The following is a 19,341-nucleotide window of genomic DNA, read 5'->3' as shown; positions in this document are numbered from 1 at the left end:
AGGAAAGCAACTTTGCAAATTACCTCACAAGAACAACAACATGTTCTCTATGTGTACTCTGCCTCAGATGAGTATGAATCAGTCTGCCTTGGGTTTGGTGATGCATAAGAGAATTGGAGTATGGACTCAGACAAAATTAATATGATAAAACAGCAGGTTGCCTTGCTACTAATTATGTGGAGCATCATTTCGGTCTTCTCCTAGGAGTTTTCACTACTTTGTCTCTTAAAGTAATAGCTGGTATTATTATCAGCCCTCAGTGCCAAAAAGGATGAAGTTGGCTCCAGTCACATTCTGTGTTCATGTTTGTATCTTCCTGCAATTTATCAAGCAGACATTTAAAGATATTTCTTCAGTCTGAACTGCTGCTGGGTCTGACAAGCTGTGACTGTATAATTTAAAGCCAGTAGATGTCTGAATGTTCAGGGATGACTGCATCTTCAGCACCAAAACTGTCCTGGAATGTATTAAATGCAGCTGTATTATTTCCTGCTAAATCAGTTAGCACTCTAGCATTCAGAGCTGTGCCAAGCCATACACCTGCTGAAACAACAACAACAGGACCACAATGGGCAAACTATCCAGTTACGATTTGTAGTAAGAAAACTGTGATACTGTTCGAAATAGATTTTGAAAATTTTTATGAATACTTCACATTTTATGTTTTAATTAACGGAAAATATGTAGTTGTTTTTAGAATATTTAAACAGTGAACTACTTTAGTTTAAGAATCTTTTTGTGCGGAAAGTATTATGCTTAAATATCATGTATGTTAAGAAAAAGAAAGTTTCCCACTTAAGTGGGGAAGTCCTCTTAATTAACATATGTTGTCAGTACAAAACCAACCACTGCTTAGCGAAGTTTCATATCTAAACAAAGTCTGCTGACACAGATGTCTTTGAAAATCATCATTAAAATGCATTATTTCAGGTGATAGCAGTAACTGAAATTTATGTTTTTACTTCATGGAGCTAATCTTGCACTTGGAAAATTAGAACATGCTTACATACTTGTCTTTGCCTACAGCTTTGTGTTATTCCTGTAAATACAAATGCTACAAAATACTGCTTTGAATAAATTTTTTTCTTTTTCTTTTAGCTAAAGCTCCAAACAAGCCTATTCAAGTAGTCTATGTACCTTCTCATTTGTTTCATATGCTATTTGAATTATTCAAGGTAGGTTGCACTTGTTAATATTTGGAAGGATTTTGTGAACTTATTGTTGAAATTGAGATTCTTTTCAGTTACAGCTCTTAAATGTTATTTCAGTTTTCCTTTCTTAAGGTTATTCTTAAGTGAAGAGGGTTTGAAACTGTTAAAAGCTAGGCTTATAGCCCTCTCTTACGCACTTGTGTACTTAAAATTTCTGTGTTTTCCCACTTCTTCTGTTGTGCTTTTGTAGCTCATTAACTTAAAACACTTGTGATAGTCTGTTTTGCAGTGATGATCTATTCATTACCTTGCAGTTTTCATAAATTTGTTTCTTTATTGCATATTTGATGACTGGTTAGGATCAGTGTCTCTTTTTTTTTTTATTGTGAAAACAGCCCATATGTCTTTGAAAAGTGTAAATGACATGCTTTGTTTAGGTTTTATTTGTGTTTTCTGAATAATTGGAGGAACAGTGAAAATGGAACATGAGAGCTATTGTATGCTTTCAAATAAGATGGGTGGTCTCTAGGTGGTGCAATTGAACACTAGAAATTCAGGGGAAAAAATGTATTTGGTCAGAGAAACTTTTCCTAAATAATGGTATTTTGGGCTTGCTTTCCAGCATTTGTCAAGTATGTTCATTTAGATCTTCCCCTATTTTGCCATTTGTAACATTAGTTCTAGGGCAGAACAGGTGAGAATTTGTACACTACTATTTTTGGTACAAGTCATGAAACAGTATGAAACCAGTAAGTTGTAGCTGTAACTAATGGTAATCTGTGACAGACTGGCAGTGGAAACTCTGTTAATAGATATGATGAAGTCAGATTGATAGATGGTAACTTAACAATTATGTGACCCAGGCTGAGAAAATCAAAGCTTGTTCTCTGTGGTGAACGTCACTATTGGTGTTCTGCAAGGTAGAGGTGAAGGATACTGTCATCCCTTATATATAAATTACATGATTTCATACAGAAAAAAAAAAAAATCTTTATATTCTCTGACTCTATATCAGATAGATAAAAGTATGTATAGTGGAGTTCTGGAATTTGTTTTACATACAGCTTTTTCTCTCTTGTGTACAAATGTAGGACAAAGTATCTAGATTCAACAAAATAAATGCAAGTTCTAGGTTGTCACAAAAAGCATATATGGTAAAGTTGGAATCAAAGACACTTTTTTTTATCTTCAGAATTCAATGAGAGCTACAGTGGAATTGCATGAAGGTAAGAGAGAAACCTATCCATCGATCAAAACCTTAGTCACTTTGGGAAAAGAAGATCTATCTATTAAGGTAAATGTCTAAAAATAATATGCAGCTTACAAACCTGCAAAGTTTAAAGTAGTATGACTTGTAATTTGAAAAAGCAAATTACTTACTGTATCACTTCTGACACTTGGCTTTATATTCATCAGAATAGAATATTTTCAGTTGGAAGGGACCTACAGTGATCATTTAGTCCAACTGCCTGACCAATTCAGGGCTGACCAAAAGTTAAAGCATGTTGTTAAGGGCATTGTCCAAATGCCTCTTGAATGCTGACAGGCATGGGGCATTGACCACCTCTCTAAGAAGCCTGTTTCAGGGTTTGACCACCCTCTCAGTAAAGAAATGCTTCCTAATGTCCAGTCTGAACCTCCCATGACTGATGCAGCTTTGAACCATTCCCCCACATCCTGACACTGGATCCCACGAAGAAGGGCTCAGAACCTTCCTCTCCACTTCCCCTCCTCAGGAAGCTGTAGAGAGCAATGAGGTCACTCTTTGGCTCCTTTTTTTCCAAACTAGACAAACTCAAAGTCCCTAAGCTGCTCCTTTAATATTTCTAAAGTCATTTAGGTAATGCTGCTTAAGTTTTGCAGGTTTTTTTTCCAAAACATAATGTTTAAAACTTAACTTTTAATTCCTTAGATAAGTGATCAAGGTGGAGGTGTACCTTTAAGAAAAATAGACAGATTGTTTAACTACATGTACTCAACAGCACCCAGGCCTAGTTTGGAACCCTCGAGAGCTGTGCCTTTGGTAAGCAATTGCAGTATGTATTTAAATGTCCCTTTGCACTATTCTGATTGTACATTTCCCTTCAATCTACTGGATCAGGTTTTTCATTGAAGAAATTGTTTATCATGTGTAATTCTATGCAGGTAAAAGATATCAGAAGAAAATGGGTTCTGTTGTCATCACTTAGTCTTTGGAATAGAAAATTGCTTTTCTTTGGTCTTGACATTATATTCTTGGAAACAAACATAAGCAAAATATTTTCAGAGGTTAATGGACAGGATTTTTAGTGCTGTATTAGTGAGAAAGTGGATAACCTAAAGAGCTTCTCTTTGGTGTGTAAATTACTGTTTATCTAAGTTTCCTATAATAAATATTTGAAGAGGTGAGCCACACTGTCAGAATTATAGCACTTGAGAAACACCTCTTGGTAATGCACAAGCTTATATTGAACTTTGAAAATTATTTTTATCTAAGTTAAGGACTGTAAAAACACATTAAAAAAAAAAAATCCTAAACCTGCATGTGATATGAATGCTTTTGGTATATTCCTGTTCAGTTGGAGATATCTCATGTGATATTCCCTTCTGAAATGTATCAGGGTCAGATTTAAAACAAACAAAATTTCCTCATAGCTTCTGCTAAGCAGGGAATTATTTCAGTGTTGAATGCATAGATTCTTTTAGCAAACATTGTTTTTTAAATTATTAAAATTAAATTATTTCTGAATTAGGTTCATTGTGACAAAAGTGATATAGCTACTGTTCCATTTAACTGGCTTTCAATAAGTGGATTGATATTGATACTGTATTCTTGCCTCTTCTTATCTTTGTTCTCTCTTGCTTCTGATGCAATCCTTTAAAAAAAGTTGATCCTTTAGAAAAATCGTTTAGAAAAAGTTGATTCTTTAAGAAATTTCCGTTCCCTATTCAGGAACACTCTCATCTAGTATGTTCTTAAGTGGTTGTTTTGTTTTCTTTTCCTGCTGATACTTCTGTGCTTGAAGTGTCTTCAGTTAGCTAATAAAATGTGGTATAGAGAGTATGTGACTATTTCTGATATAAATAAGTGAACTGAGGGTGAAACCAGTTCAAAGTGGTTCAGAGATAATAAATTTCCTTTTTGACCTTTAGCAGAAAGTCTTTATGGTACTGTCTTAGTCCACAGTTCATAACACTGTGGCACGTAAGCATATTGGATTCTTTTCACCAGTGTTTGATACCACCGTGATAGGTGTGAAACCCGGTTCTGTATCTGCATTGACATACTAATCTTTCACAGCTCCTGCCTCTACAACACATTTTAGTAATGTTTCAAACTTTTTGCTTTGCTCATAAAAAATCTTGAATGGGATGAGTGATAGGGAACGGGCCTTAATTCAAACATAAACTTTTTTCTTTGTCAAGAATGGTAGAATCTTGATTCATAATCTGCCTTTGTTCTGTCTCACTTTGATCAGCAATTTACTATATCAGCCTACAAGGATTTCCTGAAACTTGTTCTCACTATAAACTTATACCTTGATTACCAGTTGTATTCACTATTAAAATGTCTCTTCTTTTGTGGCGCTCTGATTGTAAAATGTGTTCATTTTAGGATTGACATTCTTTTTTTCTCTCCATGCATCTTAGCAATGCATTCCTGTGTTTATTTCCTCATCTTCAAGACCGCTTGCTTTGATTCTGTGGCATTTATCGTTAGTATTCTTCTACTGTACCCCATTTTCAAGCCTCGTTTTCCTCTTCAGTCTATATATCACTGTAGTCAGACCTGCAGATTATGCCCCTCTCTTGTGAACCTGGCAGCTTTTACCCTGTGAGTCTGATCGATGCCTGTACATGACTGAATGTCGAGAAGAGTTAAGCTCTATTAATTATATGTGTGTGGAGAAAGAAAAACAGTCAAGAACTGGGAGTCTGTGGCATATCTTTCCACTTTTCACTTAGCAGTGAAGCTTGACACATTACATGTTGTGTCCCAGATCCAGTTATAAAAACAGTTATGCTTTACTTTGTATGTCAGCCTAGAAATAAAAATCCTTCATCAGAAAGGTTCTGAATAAATCCTCTTTGAAGCCTGTATAGAGGGAGAATTCCTTTACTGCTTAGTGTCAAAGACCAAGCCACTTAGGAATTATGGTGCTCCAGAAGGTAGGTAGGTCTGTGCTTGTGTCATTCTTGACTTAGGTAATACTCTAAACTAAATTGCAGTGTAAACAGACATATTTTTCTGTTCTAACACTCCCTCCCCTTGTTATATGATCTCCTGTCTAGCTTATGAAACGTTCATGGACTTGGAGGGTGGAAGAGGGATCTTTTTGTTACTAGGTGAAAATTCTTTCTTGGTGTCATTGCAAATGTTGTTTAAAAACTGCTGAGAAACCTTGTTACCATGGCAGCATTTGGATTCTAGCAGGGCTTGTGTTCATCTGTACTGCTATACACATAGTGGAAACATTAGAAACACATGGTAATGTTTAATGATAATTAGGTGTTCTTAGAGAATTTAATGATGATTCTCTTCGGCAGCATTTGTTTATAGTGGGAGAAACATGGTTTAAATTAAGCTTAATTAAACCTGAAGACACTAGTAACACAGAAATCTAATAATTTCCTATTTGTATAATGCATACTGTAATATCTAATGAGAATCTGGCTCTAAAAAGCTTTGCCTTCTCAAGGCAGATGTGCCATCATTGACTATATTCTGTCCTCTAGGTCTAGCACAGACCTGTGTAGTAATTGCTTCTTGTTAATGGTCTTTTGCAAAATAGACCTTTTTCAGGGTCTTGCTTTAAGGTACTCATCTGGGATCTGTTGTCTTCATATTTCTTGTAAGCTACCTGTTTTGGAAAATACCCTGAAGACAACGTAGAGAAGAGACTGACAGGAAACTTTTGGAAGAGAGCAGCATGAAATAATTATGTGGGCTAGCACAGAGCATAAAAATATTTTCCTGGAAGGAGCAGGAGGCAAACAGAAGTTAGGCATGGGTTTTAAGGAGGTGTAATTCTGGAGAGAGTTTTCAGGATTGCTTGATACTGCACTTTACTGGAGCTATTCCTGGGGGTATGTACTACCTACAACTTGCCTTTCAGTTGCTGTGCTTTTTCATTTCTGTAATGTGTTTATCGTCTGTTCTTCAGAAAAGATGCAAGTCAGCTTTTGGAATTTTTTTTAGTTCTAAGTCAAATAACATCAATTTTTTAGAGGTTAAGAAAAAAATGCATCTAGTTTCAAGACCAGATGTTTGAAAGTGGTGCATGTGTCTCTAATGGGAGTGCTTGAGAATTAAGTTTTTAAAGCATACTGTTTGAAAAAGTGCAGCTAAGCAACTGTTTTAACTGTGGAAATAAACACTAATAACTATGACAAGCAGTGTGAGTAGAAAGGGCATCTTTGGCATTTCTGTTTCTCATTTTCCTCAGAACTGAGTGAGCAATTTAACCAATTTAAGATCACTAAATTTAGACTTCCGTAAAAACAAGGCAAAGAGGTCAAAAGATACTAGTTCTAGTAGAGATAGTAGATGACAGCAAGAGAATTTGTGATGGATACTGTTCTTTAATGTTCAACCCTCCGTCAAGGGATTTCTTGTGAAGTGATACCATTTATTAGCTGTGTATAAAGCTTGCGAGTCCTTCTTAGCCTTCTCTTTGTTGTATCATTTTGGGGCTTTGTTTTTAAGATTCAGGGCATGATTCTCAGTTATCTGTCAGGTTGCCTTTGTAGGAGTATTATAGTGGAATGAGTGTATTGGTTTTCCAAAATTTTAGGTGTCTTAATTCTTCTTGTAATCCACCTTTATAGAAAAGTTGTATCACTCCGTGGCATTGTATATCCTTCTTGACAAATGCTTGTGGGTCTGGAATCCTTCCTTTATTGCTCTGAATAGTCCTGAAAAATTCAGGGGGGGGTGGTTTTGGGTGAATAATCAACCACTGTGGTTCTCAGCAGATAGTCATCTGAAGGACTTGATGTGTAGACCAAAATCTTACTCCCTAGCTCAGTGAGGGAGACTTGGTTTTTTATAACTTTTTATGACAAGAATGGTTTGGAAAAGGTGCCAAGTGTTGACCTTGTTGCAGCTATGGTTATCAATATTAGTGTTGTAAACTTAAAATCTAAAATTTGTACCTGTCAAGTCTATTATGCTTTGAAAATGATGTGGTCTGTACAGGGTCTCAGTCCTCAGAGATCATTCAGTGCTGTGGAATCCTGATCTCTTGTTAGATGGGTAAACAGCAAGGATTATTTGCATTGTATTGCTTTGTATGAAGTCTTCTGCAGTAGTCTTTTGATCTCTGTGGCAGTGTGGCATCAGCAATCACTTAGTACTGTGACCTAGATGAAGTGAACAGAGTTGTGTCTGGCTTTCTTGTGTAGTCTCTTAAGTGTGGAGACGTTTGAGAATAATAATCCTAGGCTTGGGGGAGAAAAAACGTGCTGTCAAAAATCTGATTTTTACCAAAAATAGAAAGGAATATTATAGCAGTGGTAATCATAGTGAGGAAGCAGTAGAGAGTATCAGTTCTCTTTGGTGATAGGAAGCTGCATATACTGTATGTTATACCTACATGCCTCTTTGAGAAAGTGCAAAATGGACAGGGTAGTCCTAGCACAGGACTCTGATATTTTTCACCTTTCTGGATTTAAACTAAAAAAATTATGCCTAGGAAAAAAGGACATTGCTCAAAAGGCTGAATAGCAGCTTAGTGTAGGCTGAGTAACAAAGAAAAGCTTGAAAAGTAATTTGATGCAAATCTAATATTTAGGTATCTCCTGTTTTATAAATAATTGCCATGATGGGTTGCTTTTTTTAAAACTTTCCATCATGTTTTCCCTTTTGTTTTCTTGTTTCTGTAGGCTGGCTTTGGCTATGGCTTGCCAATTTCTCGTCTGTATGCTAGGTACTTTCAAGGTGACCTTAAACTCTACTCAATGGAAGGCGTTGGTTCAGATGCTGTAATTTATTTGAAGGTATGAATTTGATCCTTTTAGAAGCTAGTAATGCATTGCAGTTTGTTTATAGCAGGCTGAATAAATGAACTTTGTCTCTTCAACTTGTTTTCAAATTTGCAATTGCTAATCTTCTTTATATTTTATCAAAATCAGTTACGCAGAATCCTAAAATCCAAGGTTATAAATAGTAACCTGGCACAAATACTAGTTAGTTTGCTTTGATTTTTGTTTTTCAGTCCGCTGTGTTGGATCTTTGCATTTTCTTAATCTGTCATAAGTGCTGAATTTTCAGAGAACTGTGTGATGAGAGAGAGTTTTGGTTAATATTTTTCGATTCTAGAAGTTTTGACCACAATAAAACTGAGAAGACTACTGACTACCTCCTGACTAATGTTTTTTTTATTCCATGCCGTTCTTGACCTTTGTGCAATAGGCTGTATTGATCCTGTTGTCATTTTTCTGGGAGATCCCAGGCTACTAAGGGGCTTAAGGCTGAAACTAGGTGCTTGAATTTCATCAGGAAATTCAAAAGAATATAGCGTATAGCTCACATGCAGGCCATTGACTTAGTGCTGTCACTGTGCCTCGCTGTATGTAGCAAGTGAGTTGTGGAATCCTGCGCTAACGTTCGTCTCTGGTGGGTTTAATCCTGTTCATGTATGTGTGGAGGAAAAAGGTATGGGCTTCCTCAGAGGAAAAAGGCATGGTAATGGACTGAACTAGATCAGTCCTCACAGATCAATGTGCTGACAGAGTCCAAGATTGCTGAAGTGAAATGTTTAAGTAAAGTATCTGTCTGCCCCATGTCAGTGACAAATTTCACTAAAATGTCTTTGACCAAAACTCTTTTTTCTTGCTATCTTTGTATCCCTGGAAAGAAGGGAAATATTTTAAAGTGTTATTATTTTCTTTTAACTTTTACTATGGCTAGTACTTTGACTGTGACTAGAGTGATTAGTCACAGCTAAAGTACTTTCAAAATAGTATTGTGACATGTTAACACTTGGATAATTGAGACGCTTGTTCAATACAGAGACACTTGTTCAATACAGAAGTTGTAACTGTAAAACTCCCCAGAGTATCATCTTGCTCTTAGTTTCTCTAATGATATCTTACCATTGCTTTTGTTTTTCCATAGGCCCTTTCAAGTGAATCATTTGAAAGACTTCCCGTTTTTAATAAGTCAGCATGGCGACACTACAAGACCACACCTGAAGCAGATGACTGGAGCAATCCTAGCAGTGAACCAAGGGATGCTTCTAAATATAAAGCTAATCGATAATTTGCCACCTTTTGTCTCTGTGGGAGATGACCTCTGCGTTCAGTATAAAGTCTCTGCTTTGTTCCAAATCCTTCAAACCACAATAGCTAATTATCTCCAAACAAAGACCTAATCAGGGCATTGAAAAATATTAAGAACAAAGTGATGATTGGGACTTAAAGGAAGGCACTAAGCACGTTTGGTATGTGAATCCTGTCTACTTCACCAGAATATGCTTGGTTCCTTCAGTCATGCATTGACAAAAGGGATTGCACTGTGATTGCACTTAAGAATAAAATGTGGTAACAAAAAGATACTATTTGAAATGCCAATTTTTATTCCAGTATAAGGATTGGCAAGATGTGCAGAATCCCTTTAAATGGTGAATAGTATCTTGCACAGCAATATGGTGTAAGAGAAAAATTCTAATGTAGTTAAACATACGCTTTGAAAATCCACTCTTTGCTGCATTTTATATTGCACAGTGTCACCTGTTACAGAAAATCCCTTTGAGCTCTTCAGATCTTTTATCTAATGAGCTTATAAATACATAGTTCTACAAAGGATTGTGCAGCTTTAAACTGATGCTTTCCCCAGATTCCGAAACCCATTTGTCAAGTGCATACAAAAATTATGTTGTTATAAGACACTAGGACTACCACTTCTTGGTATGCACCTTAATGATTTTCTTGACACACTAACACAGAAATGCATTTCTACACATTTTTCCTAGTTTTGAGGAAAGATCATAAGTGGTTAGATCATCTCTCCATCTGAGAAATTCTGTCAATACAGGGGCAGGGGGTAATTCAATTTCATGTTTATTGCCTATGATTTTTGGGGGGTTGAGGAGGGGAGAGAAATGCTGAAAGGCCGGACAGACAGTCATACAAATGAATTTGCCTTAAGAGTGTTGGTTGCTTGGAACCTGATTAGTTTAAATCCTGTAAATAGTTTGCAAAGTTATTTATATATTCAATGTCTGACTATAGTCTGGTAATCTGCATTTGTAGTGTATATAAAGATGTTGTACACCAGCTTTTGGAAAGAGTCATTGGTCTAAATACATGAAACTGGAAATATCATAGAAATGGGAGGGACAAAACACAGCTGGTACCTGATTTAAGGGGGGAAGAAAATCTAAGAGAAAAAAACTAAGTACTTTCCCCTTAAATGTATTGTAAAGGTTATTTTGGATTATTAGGAAACTGTTCTTCACCAAGTCATTGCCAAATACTGTTTCTGATACTACTGCCTTTCAGAAAGATTTGTGAAATTTAGAAGTTCTGGTGACATCCTAGCCATGGAAATAAAGTAGATGAGTTGTAAGCAACTCTGATGCACCCTCAGTTTCTCTTAGGTATTTTGATATGTTTTTGAAAGATACTGCAGATTTTAGCATGGAAAAATGAAACTTGTTTACTGAAACTTTAGGGGAACTGTCCCTTTTGTCCTCCCAATGTTTATTTTTATAAAGAACCGATCTGTTAGGCAAACAGGGAAATGTTGAGGAATTCCTAGGTATTTTTAGAAAAATCTTGGTTTGACTTAACGATAATACTTTGCACTTAGGTAGCACGTTTTGTCAAAGGATTACAAAGTGCTTTGAGCAATAAACTTCATATAGCCCGGTTTCTGAGGAGTCAGTCCTTACCTTGCAAACCCTTGCTCTTACCTGTTGCAGTCAGTTCAAGAATTTGTACTTGAATAGTTCACGAGTTTGCAGGACTTGAGGTTCTGCGGGCTTTACTACACTGTACAGATAAGTCATGTTGGAGTGCTAGGTTGTTTTAAGGCTTTCTCACAGGCGTCTCTGCAGAGCGCTGCCATACTAGTCAGAGGTGGAAATACCAGGACAGCTGCTGAAGGCTGTCTGACCCATTAGCTGGTCAGTGGTGCCCTTCTGCGCCCCCTCTGCCAGCAGGTAGGAAGAAGGAGCGTGCGGATGGGGCTGTCCTCCTTGTCCCCGAACTGGGCTTGTTTGACCCTGGCCAGGGGAGGGTATAACACATGTGGTCTCCAGAGCAATAATTTCCCATGACTGCAGGCACTGCTGCAGAGAAGGCAAATTGCTATTCAAGCAATACAGTGATGCTGCTGGGGTGAAATCAGAGTAATCGTTTGACTGAAACACCAGTTGGAAGTCACATCTACTAAAATTTAGTCACTTAACTTCTGCTCTCACCCATAACTTCTTACTGTTCTTTAAATTCACTTCAAGTTGTATATGTTTTCTAGTAATGGCAGAGGAGGGCTTGCTTAAAAATAGAAATTTGTGATGAAACTGCTATTTTCCCAGTTGCGTGTGGTCAGTTCTTCTTTAGGTCATTACCTAAAACATTCCAAGGAATAAGTTTGTGTAAGAAGCTGAGTTTCAGCTTTCATTAGCAATCATATTTTGTGGTAGTAAACCCTGACCTGGTGCTTCTTTTTGACTGTCTCCTTATACATAAAGAGGAGGGGGAACAGAAAGAAAAGAAAAAAAGATGCCAGGCATATCGAACTTGTTTTCATGAAGTGAATATATAAATCATGGAAGCCAGTGAATGAAAGCTGAAGATACCGTGGAGGATGTTACAGTACATTAGTCATTTCACTCCTTTATACACAAAAACTGGCTGACTTTCAGGACTGAATGGCTCTAGTACTTGAAAACTGAAGTGCCCTGAAATGGCACCTATTTTCAAGAACCCTGAGCGTGTACAAACAGCTCAAAGCAGGAAGGTAGAGCACAAGGAATGCATTTTTTTCCATTTCCCAGGGTCTGTTCATGGGCATTATGGTGAACATAAGCAAGAAGCAACTTTTCTTCTCTCCAACCTTGTTTAGGCACCTGTGCTTTAGTGGAGATCCCGGGTATGTCATAAATTGTTCTTTGCTCATTGTCCTCATGCCATGTTTCTTCTACATAGGGGTATTAGTCTGAAAACTGTCTTAAACAACAGCAGCAAACCTTTTGATCAGAAGAGTTTTTCAATGGGTATGCCTGAAAAATGAGGATGGATGGGGTTTTAATGTGGCTAGTTTAACTACAGTTACTTCTACCTTTGACAGGAGTTTGTTATAACTATTTGTTTTGATATCTTGGGTCTGTTAATTCCTGACTTTCTGATGATATAAAAGTATATTTCTTTTTTATGGATTTCAGATGTATGGCCTGCTAATGTTATTGCAACCTGCTTGTCTTGAGTTACAGGACACATAAACAGAAGAAATGTTTTCAGTGAAAATGCTTCCTATCTATTGTGTTTAGTGATTAATAGAAACAAACTGAGCAAGAGATGTTGACTCCTCCATTCTTCCTGAGAATTTACAAACAACTTCTATATGTTGTAGTGTAACAAATGGTTTAACTTTTTTGTCCACTGTGCATTTTTCTGGTGTATGTCTTGAACGTAATCTTATGAATCCCCTGCCTAGTTTAATATTAGTAGATACTGAAGTCTTTCCAACTTGTATACATACTTGTGCCCCCTGCTTTTCTAGGCTTTGTTTTGAGACTAACAAGGTTGCAGCACTTGATGAGAAATATTCAGAAGATAGTGAAATGCTTCTTTTGCAACTCAAACACGCAGTCTTTGCCTCTGTACTTTACTGTGATGACCTAAGATAGTACTGAGAAAGTCTTGGTCCTGCTGCAGTTTGTGCTACCTCTTGGGCAGTGTTTCTAGCAGGTCCCTTGACACATACTTAAAGAATATGGGTATTAATTGTAGTGTTCTTGGAAAACTCAAGCTACTTTTTGACTGTGTAAACTACACTTGCTGCTCCAACTGGATAACACACTTTTCTTTGTCCTCAGTGGCATGTAGAATTTGCTTTGAAACAGCTGTTCACTTTCTCTAAAAAGCGAGCAAAAAGGATCTTTCAGTGTAGTGCAATCTTCTATTCACCTGCACCCAAACTTAGTATTTAGGGTGAAATCTTGACCTCATTGACAGGGAAGACATTTCCCACCCCCACACATACACCCCATTTAATAAGCACTTCTAGATCCATATGTGTTAAGTGCTACAAAGTGCAAAGTGGTCTTGAGTGATATAAATAATTTTGTGGAAAACAGCCTAAATGTTTTATTGTTAGTATTTATCTCTTGAGGATAACCATGTCTGATTGTGTGGTGTTCGGTTTCCTTGCATGTTTCCTCGGTTGCCATATAGATGCTGTAATTTCTAATAGCTCTTCATCTCTTCTTCCTGACGTAATCACCTGCCTATGAATTAATGTATATAAACATGTTTTTGCAGAACTTAAGAGAATATGATGGCACATGACAGAACGATGTATTACTGAGTTCAAAGGTGAGTTTATTCACAATGAGGAACATGGATATAAATTGTGTAGCAACTTCAGGGCTGAATCTTGCAAATACTTGCACAAGTAAACAGTGTATGAGAGTAATCTCACTTAAATGAATCTGTTCTCAGGATCAGGGCTTACGCTGTTGACATTAATTTGAAACAATGAAGACTTGTGTAACTGAAGTGGCTTTCTAATTAAAAATAAATAAGAAAATTTGAAGTTCATGTGCTTTAATTGCAGTACTATGTTGCCTTAAAAGATCTCAGAAATTGGCATAGAGAATTTGTTTCTTAAATCCTGAGATTTTTTTTATGTAGCATCAGTAGGATTGGTGTGTTTGTGATAATTCTAACAAATTTATATTAATTGATTTATTAAAATTTTTCCTTTGAGTTGAATACTGCCAAGAGGTGCCAGACTGACAGTCCTTTGAAATTCATACCTCTGTAGATCATATCAGGCCATGGCGGGGCATGTTTCCAAGGGGGGCTCGGCTCTGCAGCAAGGACTGTCCTTACACGAGGGACCTGCTAGCTGTTTCACGCTTGCCATCTCTGATGAACTGTTCCCAGTGCTAAACTTGTATTGGGTTTTATCGTGTGAGTTTCTGATGTGGGTGGAGATCAAGTTAGTTTGTTCCCGACATTGGTTGTGGGGCAGAACTCTTACTGGTGAGCTAGCCTGTGTTGCAGCTGGCATCCAAGAGGGAAAGAAGTCTCGTGTTGCCTTTCCCCTGAGGTGGCATCATTTGAATCAACTGAACCTATAGTGGAGGAGAGGGAAGCTAATTTTTCATGAGATTACTTGGTGATGTTTTAAATTTGAGTCTTCTGTAACTTGTGTTGGAATTGATTCTAGTCCAATACCAGTGTTTATAATTTGTGTATACTCTACTTTCCTTTTTTCTTTCCTTTGCTAAGAATAATATGTAAAAACTACACGATGACATTAAGGGACTGGTTTGGTTTCACAGACTTGGAGCTTAGTTTGTGAAGCAGCCCAAGGTCAACTTCACACATGTCGACAGAGGGACACCCTCAGAGAGCTGCAGTTGGGAGCTCAGAATAATTTTAGATAGAAGTATTTTTCTTTGCCTGTTTTGTCACAAAGCCATTTGAAATCTTCTGTGGAAACATACATTTGAGCATTTCCATGTCCATCTCCCTTCACCTCCCTGAGATTTATTATTAAAATCTCATGCATAATTTATTTTTTGTTAAGTTGGTTCTAGAACTATATATAAATGCAATTGCTTCTGTATTGTATTACTCTGACTTTTCAGGTACATTTAATCTGATCCAGTTTGTATCAGATTTCCAGGTAGATTAAGACTTTAAAACTTTTAATGTCTTTCATAAATATGTTTTATTCCTGTCAGATGTGATTCTCTGTGAAATGCTTATTTTCAGAAGAAACTCTACTTTTCATTCTGAAGTTACCTTTCAGTGATTCTTGTGGCAAAAGACCTGATTTGTTTTTAAAAAGATAAAATTACATCCTAACATAGCTGAACCTCACAATTCTTGATTTTGCTGTTATGCCAAGGATCTGATACCAAAATATTTACCAAGACAGTTGTATGGAAAACAAAATTGTACTTGATTTGAGCAGAAAAATTGAAACATAAGAATTTTTTTGTTGATTGCAGATCTGAAGATGTCTCTTCCTACAAAATAATGGCACTGCAAAAGCATTTGTGGGAGTCTGGCTTCTTGAAAAACTAATCACTACAGAAATTACTCTAGGTCCATCACTTCTGCAAATATTTTTCTACGTTATTCCTTTCTCTACACAGATAAGCTCCCTGGTTTCTGTAGGTTTGTAGCTTGAGGCAGGAGTGAGGAAGTGAGGGAGTGCAGGTGGGAATGTGTACCTGTAGTATTTTGGGATAAAACTTAATTTTTTCTTTTGTAGTCTAAGAGAATTGGGTTAACCTAGTGACTTTTGCTTTAACTAGTATTCACTGCTCCTTTCACAGAACACTGAGGTAAGAAAAGTTTGGGCCTCTTAGGACCGGTTGGACGGGGCTGTGAGCAACCTGGTCTAGTGGAAGGTGTCCCTGTCCATGGCAGGGGGGCTGGAACTAGATGATCTTTAAGGTCCCTTCCAACCCAAACCATTCTAGGATTCTTCCAACCCAAACTGTTCTATGATTCTATGGTCTAGAAACTGCTGTTTCTGAATAACTGCCTAAAATAGAAAATCACTGGCAAGAACCCAAAATTTTCCTTTTCTCACTTTCATAGGGGAATCTAGAAACAGTTACAGTTTAAGAGCATTAAGTTGAAACAATTATAAATTAAACTTATTTGGTGACTGGGAACTTGGCCATTTGAAAATATGAAGTAATATTTTTAAAAAATGAGCTTTGTTTCATGTTCTCCAAATTCTTGGTTTTGAGGGAACACACAGGTTTACAAGCAGAAAAGGTGTTAGCATTGGCAAAACATTGAGCTGAATTACAGTTTTGGTGCCATCCATATGCTATGTATGTTTCAAACTTCACTAAAATTCAGCTAGACTATTGTGGTTTTGTGAACCATTTTGTTATAGAAGTGTATGGGGGTTTTGCCTTTGGTTTTATAGCCCTTACTGTTGATCAAGACTTAATTTATTGATTTAATAATTCATTGGTTTAATATATCAATGCAAGTAACAGAAGGAGTGTTTAACCCCTTGAATGACCACTGTTACTGTGGTAGCAGCAGCACAGCTTCCCAGCACTTCAGGCTGCTGGTTTGCAGATGTACAGGATTTAGAGGGACCAAATTCAGTGAGACGCTGAAGGTAGGGATTGAACTACCTATCTTGGCAGTGCTGATGCTTCCTTTGAATTGAACAGAGATGAAGCCTACAGTTTTAACACCTCCTAATAGTTCTGTGGAGTGTGATATTTCCTTTAATGTTCAATATCATTAAGGATCGCCTCCAATTCATCCTTGCTGCTTGGGGTTCTTGATTTCCTGACATGGAAGCAGCAGAAGCTCCTACAGTGGTTTAGGACCAAAAGTGAGTTATTGGGGAATTCTGAAACTCCAGTATCTGATTGTTTTGGGTACGTCAGTGTGGTTTGTCACCACACACTGTTTTCTTAGAGCCTGTGAGCACCTTTTGGGTTTGTGTTTTTTCTGCTATAAAAATCTCCCTAAAGCTAAAGTTTCTTGGATTATTCTTGACACCTGAAATATCTGTTAGAAGCCTTGGGGTGTTATTTTCTACCTTGAAATTTTTTCAGCTTTTCATAAAGTTTTATATGCGTTCATAACTTATTCAAGAAAATGAAAAAAAAGTTTCTTACCAAGCAATTCCAGAGCAGGAAAATGCCTGGAGACCCAGTCTGCTTGACTCATTAACTTTCTTATTAAGTAATAAATGAGGCTCCAGATGGTCAGATTTTTGCTAGAACTGAGATAATTTTCTTTCAGATGAGTTTATTTTAAAACTTCAGATGAGAAGAAATCTGTGTTGTACTTTCTTGCTGTTTACCATTTGCCATGGTTAGGATATTCACTGGAGCTGAGTGGTTAAGTAGCTCAAAATTGCAAAATCTGTCAGTAGCTGTCTGTAGAATATGAAGCAACTAGTTGCAGCAGCAGTAGTATAATGAAGATTTATGGCTCTAGGACATGGGCTTATGTGGGAGAACTATTTGTAATAGGCAATCAGTTTCTCATCATACGATTCATGCCTTTTTTAGACTTGTAGACTCATCCAGTACTTAAATTTGTTAATTTGAATGGCAAGAGAAGTCTTGCAGTAGACAGGTTTTTTTAAATGAAATCTGGCATACAAAACATCAGGCATGCTTAATAGGAAAAAGTAAACATTTTTTTGTCAAATCAGTTTATATTCATCATCTAACTCAGAGGCTGTTTTTACTTTAAGCTTTTGTACCATCTCTAGTAGCAAGAAGAAAATTGAGTGTAGTAACTAATGCCTGCTGTATTTTGTCTAAGAGCATCAGCCATTCAGAAAACTTGTTACAGCAATCTGAAAACCCTTCTCTACCTAGCGACTTGGATAATTTTTTGTCTTTGGCCCAGACTATCCTCCTCTGTGTGTCCTAGTCCAAGGCAACAGGCATGTTGCTTTGCTTCTACTACTGTGCAACTAGGAGACATGGTTTGGCAGTTTTAAGATGATTTTCCTTCTTGATCTGCACTGTGGGTTCTTTTCTTGAAATTAATAAATGAGCAGGTGCCTGTAAATATGCTGATTTAAAAGACTTTTTTCAGAAGAAGACTTCAGTCCTGCCAGGTTTCAAGGTCACATGTTGACTGAGTTTTGGTATTAGAAAGCTTCCAAAGGACAGCTTCATTAAAACTTTCTTGTGGTTATGGGAACTGATGCCCGCTTGCACTGTTGTGAGATGTCAGTTATTAAAATGTAGGAGCCCTCCTAGCAGACTTGAGGTGGTCGGTGGTGGGCATGGCTTCCCCTGCGCTTTCTGTGAGCACCTCCCTTGCCTGTTTCACTTTGCTCTTTATTCTTATGTTAACAAGTCTCTTCATAGGTATGAGAATACTTGATATAATCCTTGGGGCTGATTAGCCCCTTAGATTTGCATTCAGGTAAAGGAACCTGGGGTGTTGTGTGTGCATGTGAGTCGTGGCTGTGTGGTAGTTTCTATGTCTCTGGATGTTGGTGGACTAAAAGTTAAGTTTTACCACTAGGGAAACAATATTCTTTCCTTCTTTATTTTCAGATATGGGTGTCCGTTTCAGTGAACGGGTGTCAGTACGATGCAGTAGGCTTGAAAACTGCCCGCTATGTTATGCACTAAGTAAAATGGCCTGGTTCTTTATGTTATAATGTACAAATTTACCAGCTTTATGAAATATTTTGCAAGTAGCTGGTTGTGATGGATGAAGAGGTTGGAGTTATGCTTTGTTATGGTATATCTAAATACATCTTGTCTGGCTGCTACTCTGTGCACTTAATGGAGAATGCTGGCTTGCTAAACGTCGTGTTTTACAGCAAGAGAACTGAAGGTCTAGATTTTTTTTTAATGGCATATGAAAGTATTTCATCAAGGTGCTTGATACACAACTGTCAGTGCTCAAATATATCATTAATCTCTAACGTTTTGTTTCTCGAAAACATTTGAATAGTTGGGTAAAACATGCAAAAAGATAATCCTGGGCACTTCCCTGTAGATATAATTTCATTCAGTTAACGGGTGAAGTCAGTTCTGCGGATGGCGTGGTAGTACCACCACTCTGCATAATGGCTTGCTGCATTTTAATTAGCTTCTGTGTAGTTTATGTTCTTAATGACAAACTGACTTGAACTGCCAGAAACTGGAAGTCAAAAGGTGTCAGAATAGAGGTGCTTGATTTCATGGCATTATTTTTTTCTTGCATTTTTTTAAAAGATACAGACTGTGAGCTTGCTGGTGTTTTCTGATGGTTCTCAGTGTTCTCTGTGTGTCTATGATACAAGCATGTGCTGTGGGGTGGTTTGAAGAAAAGGTGATCTTGAAGGGGAAAGAAAAAAAATAAACCACCTAAGATTTACTACACTATTGGATTAACATTTAGTTGGACACTAGTTATTTGGGGGGACTCTTGTTAGTTCTTATACAGGAGATATGCCTTATGCAGTTTTCTATTTGCATGTGAACAATATGAATATTCAAAATGTCTGTGTTCTTTCCTGGAATAAATG

General features: G+C 37.1%; 1 protein-coding gene across 1 annotated transcript in view; it reads left to right on the top strand.

Moving 5' to 3' along the window:
* The window catches only part of PDK3 (pyruvate dehydrogenase kinase 3), a 60,442-nt gene extending 46,544 nt beyond the window's left edge, over positions 1-13,898 (top strand). The window contains exons 7-11 of the mRNA XM_074814613.1: positions 1,099-1,175; positions 2,344-2,445; positions 3,064-3,174; positions 8,016-8,129; positions 9,250-13,898. Of these exons, the coding sequence (XP_074670714.1) occupies positions 1,099-1,175; positions 2,344-2,445; positions 3,064-3,174; positions 8,016-8,129; positions 9,250-9,393 (548 nt within the window). The 3' untranslated portion in view covers positions 9,394-13,898. The remainder of the gene's footprint in view (positions 1-1,098; positions 1,176-2,343; positions 2,446-3,063; positions 3,175-8,015; positions 8,130-9,249) is intronic.
* The last annotated feature ends 5,443 nt before the right edge of the window (positions 13,899-19,341 follow it).

Source organism: Strix aluco, chromosome 2 (assembly GCF_031877795.1).
Source record: "Strix aluco isolate bStrAlu1 chromosome 2, bStrAlu1.hap1, whole genome shotgun sequence".
NCBI lineage: Eukaryota > Metazoa > Chordata > Aves > Strigiformes > Strigidae > Strix > Strix aluco.
The sequence above is the reverse complement of the archived record's forward strand: the minus strand, read 5'-3'. Positions and strand labels throughout refer to the sequence as shown.